The sequence below is a fragment of the Octodon degus genome, unplaced genomic scaffold, assembly GCF_000260255.1.
Source record: "Octodon degus isolate 3935 unplaced genomic scaffold, OctDeg1.0 scaffold00024, whole genome shotgun sequence".
In the NCBI taxonomy this organism is placed as follows: Eukaryota; Metazoa; Chordata; class Mammalia; order Rodentia; family Octodontidae; genus Octodon; species Octodon degus.
Window position 1 is genome coordinate 17,549,932 of NW_004524600.1, and position 24,852 is coordinate 17,574,783.

The 24,852-nt window shown below is 44.9% G+C and overlaps 1 protein-coding gene across 1 annotated transcript; it reads right to left on the reverse strand.

Annotated features, from left to right (window-relative positions):
* Positions 1-3,948: 3,948 nt before the first annotated feature.
* Fuca2 (alpha-L-fucosidase 2) lies at positions 3,949-20,533 on the reverse strand. The gene is made up of 7 exons (XM_004628586.2): positions 20,251-20,533; positions 16,570-16,757; positions 13,377-13,716; positions 12,136-12,346; positions 11,767-11,957; positions 7,641-7,749; positions 3,949-4,921 (listed from the first exon to the last, which is right to left on the reverse strand). Exons 1-7 carry the CDS (start codon positions 20,484-20,486, stop codon positions 4,781-4,783), a joined length of 1,416 nt encoding a protein of 471 aa, XP_004628643.1. The 5' UTR covers positions 20,487-20,533; the 3' UTR covers positions 3,949-4,780.
* Positions 20,534-24,852: the final 4,319 nt, after the last annotated feature.

Genomic DNA, 24,852 nt, shown 5'->3' on the forward strand with positions numbered 1-24,852 from the left:
ACCTGCCCAGACCCTTAGCAGAAGGGAACCAAAAAGCTGATTTGGCCACTCGAGCTCAGGTTTTCACCACCATCCTAAAGGACGTCCATGCTGATCGCTCTGGTGACAGAATGCTTGCTGCTCAACATAGCCATCAGTTACATCACCTAAATGCACAAACCCTTTGGCTTATGCACAAAATAACTCGTGATCAGGCCAGACAGATTGCTAAAAATTGACCCTATTGTACTGTAAATCTCCCTGTACCTCATCTAGGTATAAACCCTAGGGGGTTGGTACCTAATGCATTGTGGCAGATGGATGTTACTCACATAACAGAATTTGGTAAATTAAAATATGTTCATGTAATTGTTGATACTTATAGTGGATTTATTTATGCTTCCCTCCAAATGGGTGAGGTTACCAAGCATGTCATTGCTCACATGCTGACTGCCTTCTCAGTTTTGGGGTGCCCCCAGCAACTAAAAACTGATAACGGTCCAGGTTACACCAGTGTTGCTTTTGCTCAATTTTGTAAGAAACTCAATATTCTTCACACTACAGATATACCATTTAATCATCAAGGACAAGGTATTGTTGAACGAGCATACCTCTCATTAAAGCTCACCATTAACAAAATAAAAGGGGGAGATTGGTATCCTCCTCAAGGGTCCCCCAGAAATATAGTATCCCATGCACTCTTCACTCTCAGTTTTTTGATCCTGGATGCTAATGGTCATTCTTCAGCATCTCGCTTTTGGCATACTCAAACACAGACTCAATTCACCTTGGTCATGTGGCAAGACCCCCTGACTGGCACTTGGAATGGTCCTGATCCAGTTCTTATATGGGGACGAGGATCAGTGTGCATTTATTCTCAACATGCAAAATCTGCAAGATGGCTGCCAGAATGTTTGGTTAAACGAATTGACCAGACCCAATGCACAACAGATAATCTCATAGATAATTCCAAGGATGAAGGCTTGCCCTGAGAAAATTTTCTTATTTTTACTTACAGACTACGAAGGTCCAGATCCTGTTATTGGGAATACTGCAGACCTGGCCATGGGTCCTCGAAGGTGGCTTCCAAGAGGTAAACCCTCAAGAACTATTAAGAATATTATATGGCCCTCCATGCAAATGCAGAGGAGGTACTCTTAAGGTTAAACCCACCACCTTTACTCAAAGCACTGATTGTGGCAATAAAATAGCCTTTCTTACATTTTCACTCCGATTGGGAGGAGGCCATTCCCAGAGTTGGGAATGCTATAATAAACCTCATATAATGCCAAATATTAATGGCAGACCAGGGCCTTGCCCTAAAAAATGCAGCTCCTTCCAAGCTGAGATGCATATCTCATGTTATGACTCCCTACAAGAATGCACAGCCATCAATGGACAAACTTATTTTACGGCCATCCTTCAGAGGACTTACCGTGGTACTATAGGAGGTGACTGGACCAACACCCCCACGGTGCTTGGTAAACCTAAGTATGCCCAGGCTTCATGCTCCGGCACCCCTGGAGAGCCGATCTGCTGGAACAAGGTTCCCCCAATACATGTTTCAGATGGCGGTGGACCCCAAGATACTGTTATAGAGTTACAAGTCCAAAAACACCTGGAACAAATTATGGAACAAATGTTCCCTAAGATAAATTATCATCCCCTAGCACTCCCCAAGTCACGAAGAGTAGATTTAGATACTCAGACCTTAGATATTCTAGAAGCCACACACACAAAGCCCTTAATGCTTCCAACCCAAGCTTAGCCCAAAATTGTTGGCTATGCATGACCCTAGGCACTCCTATGCTCCTTGCTCTCCCTTCTAATCTCATCTCACAAGACATCATAAACCCCCAAAACACAAACTATAGTGTTAGCCTCCCTTTTAGAGTCCAACCTGTAACCTTCAAAAAGTCTTTTTGTATTCAAGGAAGCTTTCACAGTGATATCTTCACTGTTGATGTTGGGTTTGTTACCTTCACTAGTTGTAGTCAAATACTTAACTACAGTAGCCCTATTTGCCCCAAAGAAGGACATGTGTTTGTATGTGGAGGAAGCTTGGCTTTTACATACCTACCTACCAACTGGACAGGACTGTGTGTCATGGCAATCATACTGCCTGATATAGATGTCATCTCTGGCAATGATCCTGTACCCCTTCCCAGTCTAGAGTATATGCGGGACGCACAAAAAGGGCAGTCCAATTCATCCCCTTACTAGTGGGGCTGGGAGTCACAGCAGCCATGGGGACAGGTTCAGCAGGGTTGGGGGTAGCAGTACATTCTTATACTAAATTATCTAACCAGCTGATTGATGATGTTCGAGCATTATCTGGTACTATCCAAGATATCCAAGACCAGATAGATTCACTAGCATAAGTGGTCTTGCAAAATAGGAGAGGCTTGGACCTTCTGACAGCAGAGCATGGGGGAATATGTCTTGCTTTACAGGAAAGGTGTTGTTTTATGTTAATAAATCAGGCATAGTTCGAGACAAAATCCAAGAGCTTCAGGATCAACTACTCAAGCGGAGACAAGAACTTGCGGACAACCCCTTCTCCTCATTGTGGGGAGGGATGTTCACCTATCTTATGCCCCTGTTGGGACCCCTCTTCTCACTCCTACTGTTGCTCATGATAGGACCTTGCATTTTTCAAAAACTTTACAGCATTCATTAACTCACGTTTAGATGCCTTTGCTGCAAAGCCCATTCAGATACATTATCATCAGCTGGAAATGGCAGATCAACAAGAGTATCGTGAGAAGGTTCCCTCAAATGGACCTTATAATAATGTGGCCTAATCTGATATAGGTCCCCCTGGTGAGAGGGACAAGTAGTCAATGACGGGCAACTAGGACCCACATGCAGTGCCGCCGACCACCTAAGACAGGAACAGGGCCTACTGCCGCCCTGAAATCCCAAGACGGGTAAAGTCTGGTTGATCTCATGTGAAGGAGTCCTTGACCCAAGCCAGGCGTTGTCCCTGCGGGGCACTGTCAATTTCTTGCTTGATGTATTTAATAAAAAGGGGGGATATGTGGGGGGCGATAGAATACTCCTGTTATATTTTCCCTTATTTGGGTAAGAAGTGCTGCAGCACCAATCCCCACTTGCCTCAACATCTTCCTGTGGTCCTGGACCTCCACTACCAATCCACAACTATTCCCACCCAACTACTTCCACTATACAGTTATTTAGACCCTGCTCACTTCCTCAATAAACGAGACTTGATCAGAAAGCCTGTCTTGTCTCCATCTCTTGTGTCTCTTGCCCTGTCTTCCTCATCCTCGTTCCTCCTCCAGGTCATTACCCCACGTCTTGACTCGCGGGCCATCAGTTTAGTTTCACTTTACGGTTTTCTTAGACAGTGAGATGTCTCCTTTTGATGAACATGACAACACAGAATCTGTAGCACTTCAGGCAAAGATACAAGCATATTATCTTTTGCTGAGGGGAATGAGTTCTTAAACTGGATTTTCCTTACTTATAGCAACATCAGCATTATTTGTGGCTCATCTAGGAAATCTGAGTAGACTTCCTAATTTTCAACTCAGTTTTCAACTTCCAGTTGCTTGACAACAAATATAGTAAGCAAACTTATAAATTTAAGTTAACTTCAAATTAGCCCATCTTCAAAAAGTAGAGCCCTACTTCCACATCTTTCCCCACAAATAAGTAAATAAACCCTAATTCTAATTGTGGTGATCTGAGCAGCGATTTTCTCTCTCAGTATATCTATGTTTCAAAATATCAATAGTAGGGCCAAGGAGATGGCTCAGTAGAGTAAGTGTTTGCCTGGAAAGCACAGTCCTGAATTCAATCCCCAGTACCACAAAAAAAAAAAAAAAAAAAAAAAAAAAAAACTATAGTAAACATATATTAGTTTTAGGTTTTCGGGGTTTTTTTGTGGAACCGGGGATTGAATTATTGAGCCATTGCCCCAGCCCCAGTTTTAGGTATTAAAGGAAAAGATAATTATGTTTACAAAAAATCTCTACATGCATTGGCAATGTTACATACCTCCTAAACTGTAAGCCGGGGCTGCCATAACAGAAACCACAGCCTGGACAACTTATGCAGAAGTTTATTTCACACAGTTCTGGAGGCCGGAAGTCCCAGATCAAGACTGGGGTGTCAGCAGGTTTGGATGCTTCCAGCACCGCTGGGTTTGGCCTGGCCATGATCGCCCTGATGTATCTTTTCACAAAGCATCCTGTGTCCTCCCATCTCCACAGTTTCTTTCCTTGATAAGAAAGTCTGTCCTGCTGGATTAGAGGCTCACCCTTCTGACCTTGTGTAACCTTAATTACCTCTTAAAAAGGCTTTTTCTGGGCCTGGGAGATGGCTCAGTAGAATAAGCACTTCCCTGGCAAGTGCAAGGGTCTCAGTTCAATCCCCAGTTCCACCAAAAAAAAAAAAAGGCTCTTCCCCAATATAGTCACACTGGGGGCTAGGGCTTCAATGTAAGAATCCAGGGTGTGGGGGTCAGATTTTAACTGATAGCACAACAGCTTCCAGCTAAGACAAGACAAAAACATTTCCACCTAGAAATGGAAATGGACACACATGGAAAAAAAAATCACTATGAAGAGACTTCAGTGGCACAGTACATTGAAAAATTAAAATAGTAACATAAATTGGGAACATTTTGGAAATAAATTAGGAAAGAATTTTCCTAAATAATTACTTGATTTTGCATTGATCCATTTTACATTAGCATTCTCCATATAGTACGCCTACAGAAACCTGAGATTTCCAAGGGCTGAGGTAACTGCAGCATTGGCCTCTTGGCTGCATATCAGATCACACTCGAGAGTCTGAGAGCCCAGCCCCATCTACTGGGCATCTGATGAATGGTGAGCTGAGGCAACTGCACCACCATGCCAGCGGGCTTGAAAGAAGTCCAGGGGAGTGGCTGTCCGTGTCCCAGTAGTTCAACCTGAAAGCAGAAACATAAATACAAATGTACTGTTTGGATTCACCAACTTGCTATAGGAAGCAAGGACTGGCATTTCTGCAGAAAAAGCACTATCCACACAAGATTCCTTCCTTCATGCTTAGTGATTCATAAGCTGTTTGAATTTTTTTTTTTTTTTTTAATTTTAGGAAAGGGTCTACAGGGTGTTCAGGGTCTTACTACTAGATCAGACTCTGTGATCCACCTGTTTACAGCCTCCCAAGAGCTGGGATTAACAGGCACACATCACCACGCCCAGTCTCCATTGCCATCTCAGCATGCCCCGGGGTCGGGGCTGGCACAGCAGGCCTGGGGATTGAACCCCTGGTCTCTGTGCTGGCTTGCAGGTGCTTTAATCTGCTGAGCTATTTGGCCGGCCTTTGAATTCCTGATCTCATTGAATAAATACATTTATTTTGCTCCTACTACTCTTGAGGGAAAGTGTGGATACAGGGAAAGAATTGCAAAGGTAGAAGGGAGCATTGGAACAAGGAAAACACTGAAGAAAGGACCAAGAACAGAGAATTACTGCAACCATGGGTTCTTTAAGAGTGTGTTGTTCATTTTGGCCCTAGCCTTCCAAGGTCAATTAAGACTCAGGACATATGAGAACTTGTACTGTAACGTCATGTAACTCGGTAGTGTTCCAAATTTTCTGATCAAGGAGATTATGGGGCCAAAGAGGAAAGTGATGGATGATGTAAAGTGTGCCTAAAGAGAGTCACATGGGGAGAAAACATTCTCTCAGGCTTTCACAGAGAGCATATTGGACGAGCAATGGCCGTAACTCATCCACATGGCTGACACGGACAAAGATTCTACAATCTGAGGAACAAGATCTCAGAATAAATCCTGAGGGGATTTCACTGACCTTATCAGACCCAAAAGCTACCACTCTTGTTGCATAGGTCCTGCTTTACCTTGGTCTTAACCATTCATCAGAAAAATATAAAAACAAAATATAAGAAGTAAAGTCATGCTGTTATGTTGAGCTGTAGGGGACTCAGGTCAACAATTTCTGACATTGCCAGTGAAGCGTAAGACCCAATACTGTTATGGGCTACTGGACTCTTTTAGATTATTTTGCCGAGTTTACACACCTATAATATTCAAATAATGGAACTTAACCAAAAAAAGGGATACAGGTGAATGTCCGTTTTATATCTGTGTATTCAAAGTGGTTAGGATAGATATATAGTTACATTCTCTTAATGAATAGAGATTTGTTCTAATAGTGTTTGTAAATAGGATATCATGTCTGCATCTTGTACAGCAATTAACCACTAGGAAGAATGTATGCAATGTGTTAATTATTGAAACTGTCCTACCAATTTGGTTTGAAACTGTCTCACTGCTATCTGTTTCTCAATAAAATTATGGGGGAAAAAGAGTGTGTTGTTTAATTTCCATGTGTTTGTATAATTTCTGCAGTTTCATTTGCCATTGATTTCTTGTTTCTTTGCATACGATCTGCTAGTACACTATATATGAGAATCAAACTGGCCAACAAAAGCCTGCCCACTTCTTATACAGAATATTTGGAGAAGGGCTCCCTGTTGCTAGCCACTGCTCCTCTCCACATTTTCCAGTAACCTCCACTAATCAATAATATATAAATCTAATCAATTATTGCTATACTTTATTCCCTCAGTCATTACTATACCAAGTGATTTCAAATAAGTGGTTACATATTTCAGGATTATTTTAACACATAAAACTTTGTGTATCAAGTGGATTAATAAAAAAATGTGAACTTTTAAAAAATATATTTGGTACAAGATCCCACTACACAGCTCAGACTCATAGTGATCCTCCTGTTTTTAGTTTCCCCAGTGCTGGGATTACAGGCGTGGGCCACCACACCTGGTCTTGGTGGCCACTCAGCATGCCTGGGGGAGGGCTGGCACAACATGTGGTGCAGGGGATCGAATCCTGGTCCCTGCACTTGCCTAAGCAGGTGCTTAGTTCACCAAGCTATCTCACTGGCCCCAAAACATGCACTTTTAATGATATTAATTGGTGCCAAAGAGAATATGGATAAGACTAAAAGAAAACCAGCATCATATCTAGGCTTCAAAGCTGTAATCAAACATTAGATTAGAACTTTATCTTCTTTCTGGCTGTTCATCCCCATACTTTTCAAGTGAAATTTGCAAATTTGATACAAGGAAAAGCTCCAAAAGAATCATCAAGTTCTTAAAGAACAAGCTATAAATACACCAAAATACCCCAGTGCCAGACCTGGTAATTACAACAGCTATATTAAAATGGTAGGGTCATGGCATCCTTCATTCTGATGTCTTCTGGGATGGTGTCAATGTGAATTACAGTTGTATGAAAAAATCACTTGGATGCATGCAGTGAACCTGAACAAGGTACAGTAGTGAAGAAAATACCTAATTTCCACTGGGCCAGAGAAATGGCTCAGCAGCCTAAGTGCCTGCCTGGCAAGCGTAAGGTCCTGAGATCAATCCCCAGTACCAAAAAAAGAAAAAAAAAAATGTTTAGGAGAAGTTTCAAAAAGTTCTGGCCAAATATTCATCATTGATGAAAATCACTTTAAGGTTACCCTTAGGTATAAGAGGAACACATATAAGGTTCCTCTTGAAATTAAAACAAATTATGTTTTCATTCAAATACCATTTCATTGTTATTTTAGTCAGCAATTTAAATGAGCAAGAAAGATAAATTTTCCTCTTACCTCTGTTTCCCCTGGAATACCACTGGGTTGGGCAAGAACCAGCTGTCCTGAAATGGGCCACTTAAGGAAAATGGCATAGACTAATTTTTCCTTAGGTTTAGATGTGTACCTGGTTAAAATAAAAAGAGCATAGAAACAAATTATTATATCTCATCCTGATTAATGGGTCATATTTGGAATTATTTTCGGTGATACTTCTATGTGGTAAATATTTACCAATGCCTCCCTTAATAAAAGGGAAGAAACAATAGTCTCCAATAGTTATAAAAAACACCTCTCTTTTCTACTCCTCCAACACTAAAATGAAATTCTCGGGAGGGAGTGGCTTTCCTAAGCTAGGATTCCTCCTCAAACTGCACTCATGGACCTGGCAGAGGAGGGCAGAAGGGAGGTGCCAGGGAAGGGTGAGAGTGAGTACAACAGGAAGAGAGGGTTCAGGAGTTTGGGGTGCAAACAGTGGATTGTATACAGTGCTGGGCCAGCGCTCCAACCGGGGGATGGAAGAAGAGTAGGGCTGAGGACAGAGAAAGACATCAGATATTTTTTTCTTTTCTTTTTTTTTTTTTCTTTTTTTGTATTTTAGGGAAGGGTCTATAGGGTGTTCAGGGTCTCACTACTAGATCGGACTCTTAGTGATCCGCCTGTTTACAGCCTCCCAAGAGCTGGGATGACAGGCACGCGCCACCACTCCCAATCCCTTCTCAGCATGCCCTGGGGGTGGGGGCAGGGGCAGGCCCAAAATGGCAGGCCCGAGGATCAAAACCCCCTGCTCCTGTGCCTGCTATTTGGCCGGCCCCTAACATCAAATTAAAGATAGAAGCCAAAGGGCTACACGGAGTGGGCTGAAATGGAAGCAGTGACACACAGTAGAGTGCTTCATATTAAAGCCATGGAGCGACGCAGCTGCTGCTGAGGCAAGGCCTAAGGTGGGAGCAAAGCTAGAAGGGACAAGGCCCCGCAGCAGAGACTGACAGCAGCTCAGAGCCGGAGGGAGCCGGGCTGGCAAGCACCACTAAGAGGCATCTCAAGAATTACTCTGGGCGCTGGAGCAGCGGGCCAGGCCAAACTCAGGAAGGATTTCACAGTCTGACTGAGGAGTGTGCAGACCATTGCCAGCAGGGGGCCAGAGCTGCTGCAGAACAGAGCTCCCAGGCAGGAGGATGGCAGGGCCACTTGGGCCAGAAAGGGGGGGAGCACAGTGCCTGGCTTTAGAGACCTCAGGGAATATTTGGGCTTTTGTTTTAGGTTTTTTGAGCCACAGTCACACTATATAGTTCAAACTGGCCTTAAACTCACTGTGTAGAACAGGAAGATCTTCCAGCCTCAGCCTCCCAAGTGTTGGGATTCCAGGTGTCCACCACCACACCCAACTTTGGCTTTTATTTCTTGACATAAATGCTTGAGGGAATGATAATTAATGAATGGGAGCTTCCAGACCAGACCCTTAGAGCCAATTTCAAACAGAATCAAATTCCAAAATAGGACTGAAACCATGTGTAACGCAACAGCTTGGTACTGGGTCTTCAGTGTGGTTGCTCCCAAATGCAAGATTCTCAGGTTGTACAACTCCTTGTTTCCATCTAAATTTGCTCACTCTATTTTCTTTAGTGAGCTGGCAAGATGCTTGAAGGTATAAGCCAGGTAATGCTGAGCACAGGGTTTTGTCTAACTTTTGTTTTTTGGTTTTTTTTTTTTGTTTTGTTTTGTTTTTTTTTGCGGAACTGGGGATTGAACTCAGGCCCTTGCGCTTGCCAGGGAAGCACTTAATCCACTGAGCCATCTTCCTGGCTCCAGTTTTGTCTAACTTTGCCCCCTTTTTTTTTTTTTTTTTTTTTTTTTTTTTTTTTTTTCATGACAGAGTCTTACTTTGTAGTCCAGGCTGGTCTGGAACTCACTATGTAGTCCAGGCTGGCCTTGAACTCATGGTGATCCCCCTGCCTCAGTCTCCTGAGTGCTGGTATTACAGGCGTGCACCACCACGTAACTATCTAATTCGCAGGGGTCGGGCAGCACGGAGTTCCTTCACTAGCGGCCTCATATATCCAGATGCTGCACCAAAGCCAGCATGCCACAGCCTGATTCAGACACTGATGCCCAGAACCCTCCAGAGCTCAGAGAGAAGCCCGAGACAAAGCTTTAAGAAGGTATTAAGTGAAAGAAAAGCCAGTTCTGACAATTTTAAAGAGACTTCAGATCAAAGTTGATTGGAATAGTATAAACAAGTAAGAAGTTTTGGGGTTGTTTGGGGTTTTTTTTTTTACTACAAGATAATGCTGTTGTTTGGGGCTGATTTTTTTTTTTTTTTTTTTTTTTTTTTTTACTGTGGTAGGGCATAATGAAATTTACCATCTCCATTTTTTTTCTAACCAGGAATCAAACTCAGGATCTCACACTTTCCAGGCAGGAACCACGCCACTGAGCTATACCCCTGGCCCAGAATTTTATTTTAAGTATTCGTCTTGGTGGTGTTAAATACACGCATCATGTTATGCAGCCATCTCCTCTCTAGGAGTGTGACTACTCTAGTCTAGGTGCCACATACAGATGGACTCATACAGCATTTGTCTTTTTTGTGACTAGGTTCTGCCAATGCGCATAATGCCCTGAAAGTTTATATACATGGCAGCATATGTCAGAATTCCTCCCTCTTAGACATTGAATACATCCGCACTCGGGTACACACACCCTTCGCCTTGCACTTATCCATTCATTAATGGACTCCCGTGTTGCTTCTGCATTTCAACCACTGTCCACATGCATCTGCTATGAATACGACGGAATTGCTGGATCACGGAGTAATTCCATTTTTAATTTTGGGGGAACCGCCGTACTATTTCCCATAGCAACTCTGCCACGTTGCATTCCCACGACAGTCACCAAGACTCCAAGATCGCCACACCCTCACTGACATTTCTTTTCTTCTCTTTTCTAATAGTAGCTATCCTAATAGATGTGAAGTGATAGTGTGCTGCCATTTTTTTTGCTTGTTTTTTGTTCAGTGAGGGTTTATATTTATTAAAGATAAGAAGAAAAACACTCCACAGAGTGAGCGAGGGCCACTGAGAGAAAGAACATGTTGGCGAGGCTGTTGTTATTTGAGGCAAGGTCTCGCTGTGTACCCCAGCTGGCCTCAAACTTGCTACTTCTGGCAGGTGCCACCAACCCCACTCACTGTAGTTTTTATTTGCGTCTTCCTAGTGATGGGTGCTGTTCAGTATACTTCCCTTACACGTGGCCGTCTAACACCAGCACAACTGTTGTCTAGGAGGGGGACAGAGAGCTGGTGCTTCTTGCCTCTGCCATCTTCCTAGAATATTCTCTAATTTGGCTGATTTTATACTTAAATTTCTCTATCCTCAGATACCCCTTGTTTGCTAACATGGGATATGACTCCTGCAAAAGTTAGAATTTACTGAACTGACTAAACAGTAGTCTGCTTTACACTAAGCCACTGAGCATTTTTCACTTACCTGAATAAATGGCTTTCAATTTCATAAAAGCTGGCTATGTTTAGCTAAACTGTGCCCACCACTAGGACATATCCAAAGATGCAAGCAAAATCGGATAAACGTTTCTTTTTTTTTTTCTTTTTTTTTTTTTTGTATTTTTAGGGAAGGGTCTACAGAGTGTTCAGGGTCTCACTACCAGATTGGTCTCAAAGCGACCCACCTGTTTACAGCCTCCCAAGAGCTGGGATTACAGGTGCGTGCCATGCCCAGTCTCAATTGCCATCTCAGTGCACCCTGGGGGAGGGGCCAGCATAGCAGGCCCGGGGATCGAACCACTGGCCCCTGTGCCTGCTTGCAAGTACTTTAATCTGCTGAGGTATTTGAGAATCAGATAAACATTAACTATTCAAAAACATGATAATTCTCCCCCTTCCTTCTCTTGGGTAAAGCTGAAAGTGTATTGGATAAGTAGATTTACCCAAATTCTTCTCTATCTAGTTCTCTTTATCTCTGGAAAATTTTATGAGCACTGTTTTTTTGTTTTGTTTTGTTTTTTTCCTGCTGAACCCAGGATTGAACTCAGGCCCTTGTGTTACTGAGCTGTCTCCCCAGCCCCTCTCTGGGAAATTTTAAATGCCTTCCCCATCAAGTGGCAGTCCAAGACCAGAAAGACTTACCACACATTTGGGGTGAAAGTGTCATTCTGGAATCGCCAAGTGTGGGTGTCATAAATGGCTTCCCCATTGACTTTTAACCAGGCCCCCATTTGTCTTAATCGCTCCTCAAAAATTGCAGAAATGGTTCCATCCAGTGTGGGCCCAATATTCATCAGAAGATTTCCGCCATATGCAACTGTCTCCACGAGTTGCTAACAATGTAAGAATGAGTACAGTTCTTAAACAAATGGAAAAAAATTCCACCTCCCATGTGTTAAGACATGCCCTATACTAGCGGGCCACTGGGTGGCCCAAATTATAAGCAATATTGCCCACACAATCTCACTGTCAGGAATATGACAGTAACAGCCTCTAGATATCTTACTGTACCTTGACCAGTTCTTCAATTGTAAGATAATCACTGATTCCAGCGTCCCTCCTGTAGCCCCAGGAAAGCTGGTCTATTGTCATGCAGTTTTCCCACTTATGTAGCAGCAGATGCCCTGGGTGGTAGCGATCAGCACAGGTGTAGTAGCCACCGTGCCTGCAGATGCAGCCATCTCCCCAGCGATCATTGGTGACCACTGTGTCCCGAACTGGGCTGAAATAAAAAGGATCATTTCTTTAAAGTTTCTTTTAGGGCCAGCAATATAGCTCAGTGGACTAAGTGCCTTTTATGGACCCAGGAAGCTGCCAAGTTCACAGCACAGTACCAAGTGCTTTCTCCATGTAAGTATAAATACGGGCCTAATGGAGAAGCTCAATCAGCACTCCCTGGCGCACACTTGTTTTTTGTTGTTGTTGTTGTGTTTTGGCTTTTTTTTTTTTTTTTTTTTTGCAGAACTGGGGATTGAACTCAGGCTCTTGTGCTTGCCAGGGAAGAACTTATTCCACAGAGGCATCTCCCCGCCCCCTGGTGCACACTCTTGAACATGCTAGGAAGCAACAGGAGAGGACACAGGCACAGTGGCAACTATGGAAAAGCAAGAGGACCAAAAGGAGAGCCAGAGATGGTGGTGCACACCTGTGATCCCAGCATCCAGTGGAGTGGGAGGATTACAGTGCATTCGAGGTCAACGTGGACTACATAGGGAGACACTGGCTCCAGAGAACAACAAAACAGGGAAGAACAGAAAAGCACATAATCAGAAGCAGTGAAGAATGTGCCAGAGGCAGAGATGAAAAAAAGGGACCACAAAGTGAGCCTTGGGCTTTAAAGTTCTGGATCTTATGATTTTTTTTTTTTTTTCTTTTTTGCGGAACCAGGAATTGAACTCAGTCCCTTGCATTTACCAGGGAAGTGCTTATTCTACTGAGCCATCTCCCCAGCCCCCTTTGTGATATTTTTAATCTGATTTCAAAATCAGACAACTGGTTTGTACGGGACTCACAATTTGTTTACTCCTGATTATTTTGAGTAAGTAGTGATACCACCAATAACGTTATGTACAATGATTTCTGCCAGAGGGGGAAAAACATTCTGCTTTGCAGCAATTCTTTAAATAATCCCCCAATTTATAACCTCACATGAATGAGCCTGAAAGGAAATACTTGAAGAAGCCCGGGAATTCCAACATCATATGCACGTTAGGAGGATTTGTGGCAATTACAGTCCCCAACAGAACACACACCTTTCGTTATACAGCCACGCCAAGAAGCCAGTGCTGTTCCAGTAGGAATCAGGCGCACCTCCATCTCCATCAGCCCACAGAACCTCGGGCTGGTACCTGGTCACTAACTCATAGAGCTCCGGCAGCATCTTAGCTACTGGAAATTTCTGCTTTTGGAAGGAACTGGATTTATCCTCAAGAAACAGTGGATGAAACCATTCAAAAAGAGAATAGTATAGTCCAAAGTGCAAGTTGGTTCTGCTCCTAACAGCCACCTCGAGTTCCTTGACAATGTCCCTCTTCGGCCCCTCGTCCACAGCGTTCCAGTTCCAGGAATACTCCGAGCCCCACAAGGGAAAGCCTGCAAAGTGATCCAAGACACTCCTGTAAGCATTAGCAATTTCACTTTAATAAACTTCTACCAAAAAGAACGGCAAAACAAGTCAGATGTAATCAATGCATAACTGCTTCTACAAATAACTCTCTTTGGCCTCTTTTTCATTCTCTGCTCTTACAAGAGAAACAAATGAGAATCTCAACAAGATGAGGTGGAGATTTTAATAGGCAAATTTCACCTGCTTAGTTGGAGCTATCTCTGATATCGTTCTCTTCGACACTGAGATCCCTGGGGCATGGTATCGCGTCCGCAGTGTCCCGGTTGTATCCCAGCCAACTGCTAGCACGGCAAAAGCAAGTCACTACTAAGGTAGGAACATCTTACACATGAGGTAAGCCACACAATGACCACCACTATTTTTAATGTCAAATATTTATAGTAGTTTCTGTCAAATGAAAATATTAGGATGTGTTCTCGTCCACTTTCCCCCCACTGGATCTGGCCCTGGGCAGCTTCAGTTCTTCTCCAAAGTCAAAATGACCATGAAAGGTAAACACTTTGACTCCACCAAGACAGCAAGGCAGCCACCACCGCACAACTGTGAACATTCACGAAAGGGGTCAAGAACAGCCTCTGAAATTGATGAGATGGTTGTGTTCAGCGCAAGGATGGGCAGTGTTCTGAGGAAGGTTACTGGCAGTGTGTCAACTTCTTTGTGTTTTGTTCTTTGTTGTTTTTTGAGACAGCGTCTAGCTACAGAGTCCAGTCTGACCTTGAACTCACCACGTGGCCCAGGCTGGCTTCAAACTCATGGCAGCTGTTTTTGTCTCTGCCTTGTGAACACTGCACTAAGATTTTTAAAATGTAAACATTCGCCATCTCTTTCTAGTACAATTTTTTTTTTCTAGTACAATTTGTAGAACGCTTAGTGCTATATAGCCTCACGAAGTTCCTAGAAATTAGGAAACCAACAAGTTCTCAAAGTAAGTAAAATTTATAAATATCCATCTTAGCGGAAAAAAAAAAAAAATCTGTAGGAGAAAAGCATGAAGCTATCAGAGTACAGGTAAAGGGGAAAGATATTCTAAGATAATTCCAGAAGTTTGGTTTGGTTTTCTCTTCCTACTCCATTCCCACTGGAAGAGAACAATGATGCAAAATTTTGTACACTAACACAAAGGAGGTTGTGCAAAGGAAATTACCTAGTGAAGTAGCTTGAGGTTAGGACAAGAGCTGTTGGCAGCTGCTTTGGTCTCTTAGGTACTGAGCTGTACTGGGTGAGGTCTACTCAATGTCTGGCTTTTTGTCTGATTTTTACTTTTGGGTTTTGTTTTGTTCTGCATGATTTTGAGACAGCATCTCCTATGTAGCCCAAACTAGCCACGAGCTTGTGGGCCTCCTTCTTCAGCCTGCAGAGCACTGAGATTCAGGTGCAGGCCACCTCCTCCAACTCTACCCTATTAATGTAGGAGCACTGCATTGTGTTTTCTTATAATCTCAGCACATTATAGTCTATAACTTTTCCAGGCAATCTGTATTGCTTTCAACTCTAGCAACTCATCCTTTACTGGTGTCATTTGGCCACAGGTTAGTCACTTTTCTTGTTGCTGAGACAAAATACCTGTCACCTGAAGTTAAAGGAGGATAGGTTTATTTTAGCTCACAATTTGTAGAGGTTACATTTCATTGTCAGTTGGCTCTGAGGCAGGTATCACAGAGGAGAAACAGTCCATGGTAGGGCAGGGCAGGCAGAAGGCAGCAAGCTGCAAAGCACAAACAGCAACAGCAGCAGCTCTCTTTCTGTCCCTTGTCTTCTACCCAGGCTACCTGCCCTTAGGATGGGTAGTGCTCACATTCAAGGCAGGCACCCTTAATCCTGGCATCACACCGTATATCAACTGCAGCATCACATTCCTAGTCCCGACATCCTACACTCTAGACCCAGCCGCCTCTGAAAAGCCCCACCTATGACCCATAGTGGCTTTGGGGAAACATCTAGCCATAGGCTACAACAGTCACCTAGGAGACATACACACACACACACACACACACACACACACACACACAATGCTGCAAAACCACAGAAGCATAATTCACACGGTGCTTTTGCATAATGCATTAAGGTAAAGCAAAGAGCCAGGTGTGGTGGTGCACATGTGTAATCTCAGCACTTGGAAGGCTGAAGCAGAACTGCCATTGGGTTTGAGGTCAACCTGGGACACATATCTGGACCCTGTCTCAAAAAACAAACAAACAAGGGGGCCAGGGAGATAGCTCAGTAGAAGAAGTGCTTGCCTGGCAAGCTCAAGGACCTGAGTTCAATCCCCAGTTCTGCAAAAAAATAAAACTAAATTAAAAAGATACAGCAAAAAAGCCAAGAAGCTGGGTATGGTAGCACATTTTTGTAATCCAAGTACTCTTAGAAGCTGAGGTAGAAGGATCATAAATTTTATCATTTCCATGACATATGGCTACTCTGTCTCAAAGTAAAAAATAAAAAAGGACTGCAAAGGCCCTGGGTTCAATCCCAAATACTAGGGAGAAAGGGGGGGGAGAGAGAAAGAGAGAGAGAGCCCTTTCTAATAGCGAATTTCAAACTGAAATATCCATCCTACTTCCAATAGCTTTAAGCAAATCTTGGGAATATTATTAAATGTTCATGTAACACCTTTCCTCTTGTTTTGTGGAGTGTACGATCTGTCTGTACCCTAAGTACCCCCAATGTAGGCAGAACATGTGGCCCTTAAGTTATAAGCCTGTCTCCACTTCCAGTCACTGTGAGCAGAGACCTGACATCAGTGACTGTGCTGTTCTCGCCTCCTCCTCCTCCTCCATCTCCCCATCGCTGCGCGTCTTCCATCTGCTGTGCTTACTCACCTTCATGATGTTTAGAAGTCAAGACAACGTACTTGGCGCCAGACGCCTGCAGAAGATCAGCCCACTGGCTGGCGTTAAAAAATTTTGCTGTAAAGAGTGGTCCAAAATCTTCATATTTAAAATCTGGAGGGTAATTATCTTTCATAAAGTCCACATATTTTGGTATCTTTTGGTTTTGCCAATACCACCTATGGGAGGAGAGGAAACAGCACATGAACAACATGGGAACCAACCTTTGAAATACTCTCCCCAGCCCCCTCTGGCACCCCTCCCCCCTTGAATGTCACCTGGATTTTCTGTCACTTCCGCTTCACTTTGACTTTGCTCTAGGAAAACCTTAGATACACCAAAACAGCCCTCCTATTTTCCACCTATTCCTTGTGAAATCCTACCTCCCACAAGCTACAACATTCTGGCCCACACAGTCTCTTCACTCTTAAATCACAATATACAGTATGCGCCTTTACAAATCAACTTCATAATACAAGTGAGGAAGGCCTCAAGGTAGAGGAGGTGATGCCTAAAACATAATCTGCACTCATTACATTCACTAGCAGAAAGCATACACGGGCGGAGCAGAAATGGAAGCAACAGTGCAATTAAGAAGATGTTGTCATTTTTTAAAAAAGAAAGTATTTCTTTATTTGGTACAGGATCTCGCTCTGCAGCTCAGGGTAGTGTGGCACACCCAGCTTTCTGGGCTGGCAAGGCATTCGGTACCAGGGTTCAAACCTGGAGCCTTGCGTTTATCAGGCAGGTACTCAGACCACGGAGCTATCTCTCCAGCCCAGATGCTGTTGTCTTAGTAAGTAAATTAGGCCTTCAAGTATTCTTGTTCCAGCACTCTTGGAGGCTAAAGCAGGAGAACTGCAAGTTCAAGCCCAGCCTTAGCCACTTAAGGACTTAGTGAGACATGGTCTCAACATTTAAAAGCAGAGACGGGGGAGCAGCACCGTGGTTCAGTGTGAATGTCCAGGACAACACACACACACACACACACACACACACACACACACACAGATCACTTGTACTCCCAGATTACTTTATTCTCTGAGCACAGTATTGAGCATAAGCTGCTTCACAGGCAAAGCCCATCCAGAACGTGTCAGACAATCCAGCAGCGCCAACCCTCACCAGCTTCCCCAGGCCATCTCTGCCCCTCCCCCACCTTCTCCATCTCCTCTCCTTTTTTCTTTGGTGGAACCAGAGATTGAACTCAGACCCTTGCACTTGCCAGGCAAGCACTTATTCTACTGAGCTGTCTCCCCAGCCCCTGCATCTCCTCTCCTTTCCTAAACTTATTTCCACAGGGCATGCAAATTAACAGTCAGCACTGCACTCCCAGAGGTGACCAGGAGACTTTGATGGCTGCTACTGCCACTTAAGGCCACAATCTGAGGTGAGCACTGCCCGATTCACAGTCACAGCATACATTCCCTGTGTCTCACATACGACACAGGTGCGAGGCACATATTGGCCAGTGGCTCTTGAAGGGAAGGTGACCCGAGAGGTGCTAGGGATGGCATCCTTCCCAATGAGCACAGGAACCCCTTCCTGCCTTTGAGCAAGGCCCACAGCTGGCTTTGTGATTCCTGGCCGTCACCACGTGGCAGCGAAGTCACAGTTTTGACTTCAACTACTTCTAAACTTTCCTTTGATGCTGGAATTTGAACCCAGGTTCCAGTCTACATTTTTCCGTTTAAAACTTAAATTACAATGATGAACAGTACAAAGTCCTGAGCCAGATCCTCTGTGGGTAGGAAGGATGGCTAGAGATGCAAGCAGAGAAAGAGCAGAAAAAGTAAAAAAGAATCGTGATGCATTGTGTCCACACCCTGCTCCCCACGAGCCACGTAATCCTTATGTACAGCGATCCTGTACTGATGAACATGGATTTTTAAAGAGAAACAGGGAAAGCTGAGCACAGATCCACACACGAGTACCCACCTACACATGCATATAGAGCACATTGCTCTCTAAATCAGACTTGAAGCAATGAATTAGGAAAGGTGTATGTAACCATACAAGAGATTACACCCACCTTTTCATTATAAAAATTGTGAGACAAGGGCTGGCCAGATAGCTCAGCAGATTAAAGCCGTTGCTTAGGCAGACACAAGGAACTGAGTTCAATCCCCAGGGGGCCATGCTGGCCCCGGGAGACTGGGCGTGGTGGCGCATACCTGTAATCCCAGCACTTGGGAGGCTGAAAATAAGAGGATCACGATGAGTCCAATGTGTGTAGTGAGACTCCTAGATGTAATGGGTTAACTCACATTTTAGGCTATAAATATAAATCTTGTGTTTTCTGTTGGGTACAAATGTATACTTAACTGTTCTAAGTTGTTTAGTAACTAGTGGCTGTTTCTTGGTGTTTGCTAGATAAAATTCCTGTGACCCTCACCAATTCCGTTCTGCAAAGTTAGCTTACAGAGATGACAAAGGAAACTAAATGGGCTTTATCTTCTTGTAACCTCCTGGCTATGCAAGGCTGCCTGCAGGTACTCAGGTGAAAATTAACCAGAAACTGAAACAAAAGCCCCAGAAATGTTGTTTGAGTTGTGGTCCCAATCACTCTGAAAGCATTATTTTCTGTCAGAAAATGAATTCGCTTATCAAACTCAATGTGGTTCCAGGGTTTAAAACCCCTCCCTGCTTCCTGAGTAAACTGCCTTTCAGTCCTCTCCTGCCTGAGAGCAGGGGGGGGGGGGGGGGAAGGGCCTGAGCTCAGTAACAAACGGCTTTCCAAATTCCAATCTGGTTGACCTGGTTCCTATCCTGAGTGACCCATAACACTAGACCCTGTACTAAATAGATTTTAAAAACCTCAAGACAAAACCTAAAGTGCATTATACATACCCTTTCCAAATCCTTTAAAAAAAAAAAAAAAATCTCAATGCTTGGGAGACTGAGGCAGGGATTCACTGTGAATCTAAGGCCAGGCTGAACTATACAGACACTGACTCAAAACAAAAAATAAAACACAAACCTAAAAACTAAAAACCCTTTTAAAAAAATCTACAGGCACACAAACTAACACTTTAATATTAATAACTAGTGTGCAAACTGCAGTCGCCCCACCTGTGGTCCTAGCTACTCAGGGGATCCTGGATCCCAGGAGTCAGAGACCCAGGAGGGCCTGGGCACCATAAAGAGATTCTGTTTCAAAAAAAGACAAAACGGAACGCACCAGTGTGTGTGTGCAAAGACGCAGCCGTGTCACGCACCACGGATGTGCTCTAACCTGTCTCTGAGAGGCTGCAAACCAGGCGGTGGCCGAAGAACTATCGCGGGAGGCTGAGTTTTATGAAACACTGACAGATGCCCCCAAGTTGACCGAGCTCTCTGCACGCCCGGTGGCACCCAGCGGTGTTTTAGCCCCACCTCCACGTGTGCAATTCCCAAGACACTGAGAAGCCAGCGCAGTAGAATGCTGGACACGCTTGCCGTAAGACTGAAGAAAAACAGAAACAAAACCGCGTCTACTGCAGGAAGCACTCAGCCAAGACGCCACACCACCAACACCCGGATGTGCGAAGCGCCGCCAACGCCGGAGGGGAAAACAGGCCTGGACAGCAACGCCCGCAGGGAGACGGAGGAGACCCGGGGCTGTCGGGGACCGCGGGTGGGGAGGGGCGCAGAGCAAGCAGGGTGCGAGGACTCAGGGGCGACGGCGCTCACCAGAACCATTCGCTCCCGAAGCTGGGCACCGAGTACACGCCCCAGTGGATGAAGACGCCGAACTTGGCCGCGTCGAACCACTCCGGGAGCGGGCGCGCGTCCAGCGACTCCCAACTGGGCTCGAAGGGCGCGGCGCCCACGGCCCCGGGCCGCGCGGGGCGCAGCAGCAGCAGCAGCAGCAGCAGCAGCAGCAGCAGCCCGGGGAGCGCGGGGCACGGCGGCGGCCGGGACGGCATGTCCCAAGCGGCGGCGCCCGAGTGCGCTGCTGACTGCTCCGCGCTGCGCTTCCAGGTCTGCAGCTCGGTAGGCCCTGCACGGTCACCTGACCTGGGCCAGCTCCTCAGAGGACCGGGCCACCTCCCGGCCGGGGTGGGAGTGGCTGCGCTGGGCGCCTCGGGAGCGCGACCCCGGAGGGCCTCAGCTCATTGAGGAACTGAGCCCAGTTCCCACAAGGCCCCTCCCAGGCTTGGGTCACGGGGCTGCGCAGCCACCCGGCCACCTGAACCCCAAGAGATCATCCCACACCCTTGGGCCCACGTGACAGGGTCGTCCCTTCCCGGCTGGAGGAGGAAAGTAGCTTAGGTCATGATCTTCCTCTGCTTTGGCCCCAGAGCTGGGGTGACAGCTCTCAGCTTCCAACCGGGAATCCAGCTCTGGCGAAACTGCAAGGGCTGCAGGTTCAGCTCATCTGATTGGCCCTCTGGAGGCTGCCTTTCTGCCCAAAGCCCTGGTGATACCTTTTCTGAGAAGGAACCCTGCTGCTACGTCAGAAAACCGGGTCATCCGAGACGTGGGTCGGGTGGGAGGAATAGTTAAGAAGTCTGAAAGCGGGCGGGGAAAGGGGAAGAGCGAGGAATGAGTCTTTGAGGACACCTGCGGAGGCCGGCTCTTCTGCCTCTGACATCCTTTCCGCACAAAGCCAGAGCAGCACCCCTTCCCTTCGGCAAATCCTTTTTCCCTGGGCCACCTCCTCTGTGAGTTTTCTGCAACTCTTTTCCCTCCTGTGGGCCCCATGATACTTCCTTCCAACCTCTAGACCTGTCTCATGGTCGTGGATGCAGACCTGACTTCCCTTGAGACTGTGGGGTTCCTAAGGGAGCCCGCAGCCGCAGTCACTGCAGTCATCCCTGCAGTCATCGCTGCGGGTACAGCCAGCAGCACTAAAGAGCCTCTGCCTAGGTTCCATCAAGTGAGCTCACAGAAGTAGGTGACCTAAGTAGCTGCCGCCTGCACGTTTCCATCTCTACAGAGCTTATGGCTCCCTGGAACTGCAGCCCCCAATTTCCTACTAACGCCGCTGTCTGGAAGACAGGACTCTGGGAATTCAGTAGACAGCCAACCTCAGTAGCCCAATTTGACAGAAGGAAAGACGACAGTTTTTCTTATGTAGGCTTAGACACCTAGAATGACCAAGGCCTCAGGGGGCAACAGACCCCAGGCACATTGGAACACAAAGTGGGGTTTTCATCTTCCTTACTCACAGGCTTGTGTAGCAACTGCAGAAGACATTTTTGCAGTGACAGTGATGTTGCAAACTGTCCAAAAGACCATCCACATTGACAGTGAGGGAGAGGGAGGGACCTGTCCTATCATCAGTGTCCTTTTCCCAAATGAATTCCAAGTAGCAAAAGATTTGACCTAGGAGGCAATTGTAACATAATAAATTATTTTTTTTCTTTTCAAAGTTTTATTGATAAACATATAGCAATGAGACAGTTTCAAATCAAATCGAAAGTACAGTTTCAACAAATAATACACTGCATATATTCTTCTTAGTGGTTAATTGCTGTACAAGATGCAGACTTGTGATCCTACTTACAAATACCATTAGAAAAATTCATTCTATTCATTAAGAGAATGCAACTATATATCTATCCCAACCACTTTGAATACACAGATACAAAATGGACATTCATAGTTATACCCCAATTTTTTTTTAAGTTCCGTTGTTGAATATTACAGGTGTGTAAACTCAGCAAAATATTCTAAAAGAGTACAGAAGCCCATAATAGCATTGGGTCTTCTGTTTAACTGGCAATGCCAGAAATTATTGACCTGAGTCCCCTACAGCTCAACATAACAACATGGCTTTACTTCCTATATTCCATGTATTTCGGGTTAAGAGTGCTGATCAAAAGTGACCAAGATACATGCCACTTGAACATGAAGCATTATTTAGTTAGTAAGTGCAATCTTATGCCAGGTATGATGGCACATATCTGACATCCCAACGCTCAGGAAACTGAGGCAGGAGGAATGCCACAAGTTGGAGGCCAGCCTGGGTTACGTAGTGAGTGGAAGTCCAGCCTGACTCTACGGCAAGACCTGGTCTTAATAAATAAATGTACAACCATATCATAAAAGTACAGTCTATAGGAACTGCTAAGAATGTATTGAAGACCTCCTTCATGTCCTAGAGAATGCATACAACTCCTAGAATACCACATTGAGAACCACTGACATAGAATTTGAAAGAAACTATGTAGTCTTACTTGGAAATGAAGAGGAAAAAGAGATTCTACTGAAACAATATTTGTTAAATGGCAGAAGGAAGCACAGAGCTCCGCTTCAAGTCTTTTGGGGAGCCTTGGGCCTCCAGGGAGGTCCTGGAATGAGCCCTGACTGGTGTTTTCTTCTGAGGGACTCTCCAGAGCTGCTTTTGCTAAAATAATGCCTTAGTTACTTTTTTCTCATTGCTTGAATAAGATACCTGGCACCCAAAACTAACAAAGGAAAAGTTTAGCTCACAGTTTGTGAAAGTTTCTCAGTCCTTACTCAGCTGACTCCAAGGAAGAGTGGCACAGGGAAGAGGGGCAGCAGTTCGTGGCAGCAGAAAACAGCAAGAGCAAAAGGGAGCTGTAGCAGCAACTATGGTAACAGAGAGCAAGTCTGCCTCCCTTGTTTTACATTCAGGCTATCTGCCCCAAACCCTGTGAAGTACTCACACCCATAATCCCAGCAGCACTCACCCCCATAATCCCAGTATCACTCACACCCATAATCCCAGCAGCACTCACCCATAATTCCAGCACTGGATCATGAACTAATCACAAACTATACAAGTGCACCCCATAACTGCATGAGGCTTCGGGGGGACAACTAGACACAAACCATAACAAATACTGATAACAGTAACACCTCAGTTGGATCTACAGATGCCTCATGGGTAGTTCAAAGCAGGATAGATCATGGTTGTTATGGGTTCTCAACATAGAAACCGGACCAGAGTCCAAGTTCAAAATTTAAGTGTGAGCCTTTATTACCAGGCCTGGACCGCTTGACTGTACTCACATAGGAGAGAACAAAAGGGCGGTGCTGGACCTTAGAAGTATAGAGGTTTTAAAGCTAAAAACTGCATCCTGTTTGGCATACAACCTTGTCATCTAACACAGAACAGCACCTTCAGGGACAGCGTGAGCATTACTCAATATACATTCTTTCTGGAAGCCTTTGTTCAGCTTTCCGTTTACCATACATCTGTGTTGCTAACACTTTCCGGTTGGTTATCAACACTTTAGCTATTTTGCACAGTTAGAAACATTTCAACCTTTACTTTGATTTATTTTGAAGGTCTATTCCAGGTATTCTCAGTCTATGGATGATTTATCGATGGTACACCAAGCCTTCTTGTGGTCTTACAAGGAAGCAGGGTCACAGAAAATTGAGCAGAGTAAATTTTTCAGAGTAATATTAGTTTAACATTAACCCATCACAGTAGTCTTCATTTTATAGCTCTTTTATTTACCTTTAAACTTTGGTTCAGATCTCTGCTCAGCTCTAAAGATAAGCGTGTTAATCAGTTAGCAACCGCAGAAGGCTGGCAACACAAGCCAGGCATGATGGTGCATGCTTGCAATCTCCAGAGCTCTGGAAGGCCGAGAGTCACAAGTTCAAGACCAGCCTGGGGCAACTTAGTGACTTCAAGACAAGGCTCTGTCATGAAAGAGCTGCAGATGTAACTTCGTGCAAAAACCTGGGGTTCAATTCCTAGTAGCAAGAAAAAAAATAGAGATGAATGGAAAGAGGAGTGGAAAGGGATGGATAAAGAAGATGTGTTGTGCGCATGAACCAACCCCCGTGGTAAGTGTAACCATTATGAGCTCCAAACATGTACTGGTAAAAATAACAATGTAGAAGAAGGACAAAGAACAAAAAAGTAAAGAAATAGGACAATTTTCAGGATTAACAGGGACATCTGATTACCAACGTTCATAGGTCTAGTTCCAGATTTCCTCTCTGCAGCATCTAGAATCTCCAGCCATTGTTGTCAGCCTGTGACCATGGAGCCTCCCTGACCACTCCATGAGCTCATGGGACCCAGAGTGCCCGTCAAGTCACCAGGCCTCCAGAGCTGCTCAACAAGGGCAGAGATGATGACCCTAGGCCCAGGCCTCCACAGCCTCCCCTAAAACTTCTTTAGAGAACACATCAGTCTGGTCCACCTTGTCAGGTCTGTGCTCCCTTTTTTCTTCCCAAACAGAAGGCCTTTTTGTAGTTTCTCTTCCCTTCCTTTTCTATTCGGATTACCTTGATCTTCACAAGAGCCACACCCTCTATTCCTCTCTTTCCAGTTAACCCTTTTTCCTGTAAATTGTTTTTCAT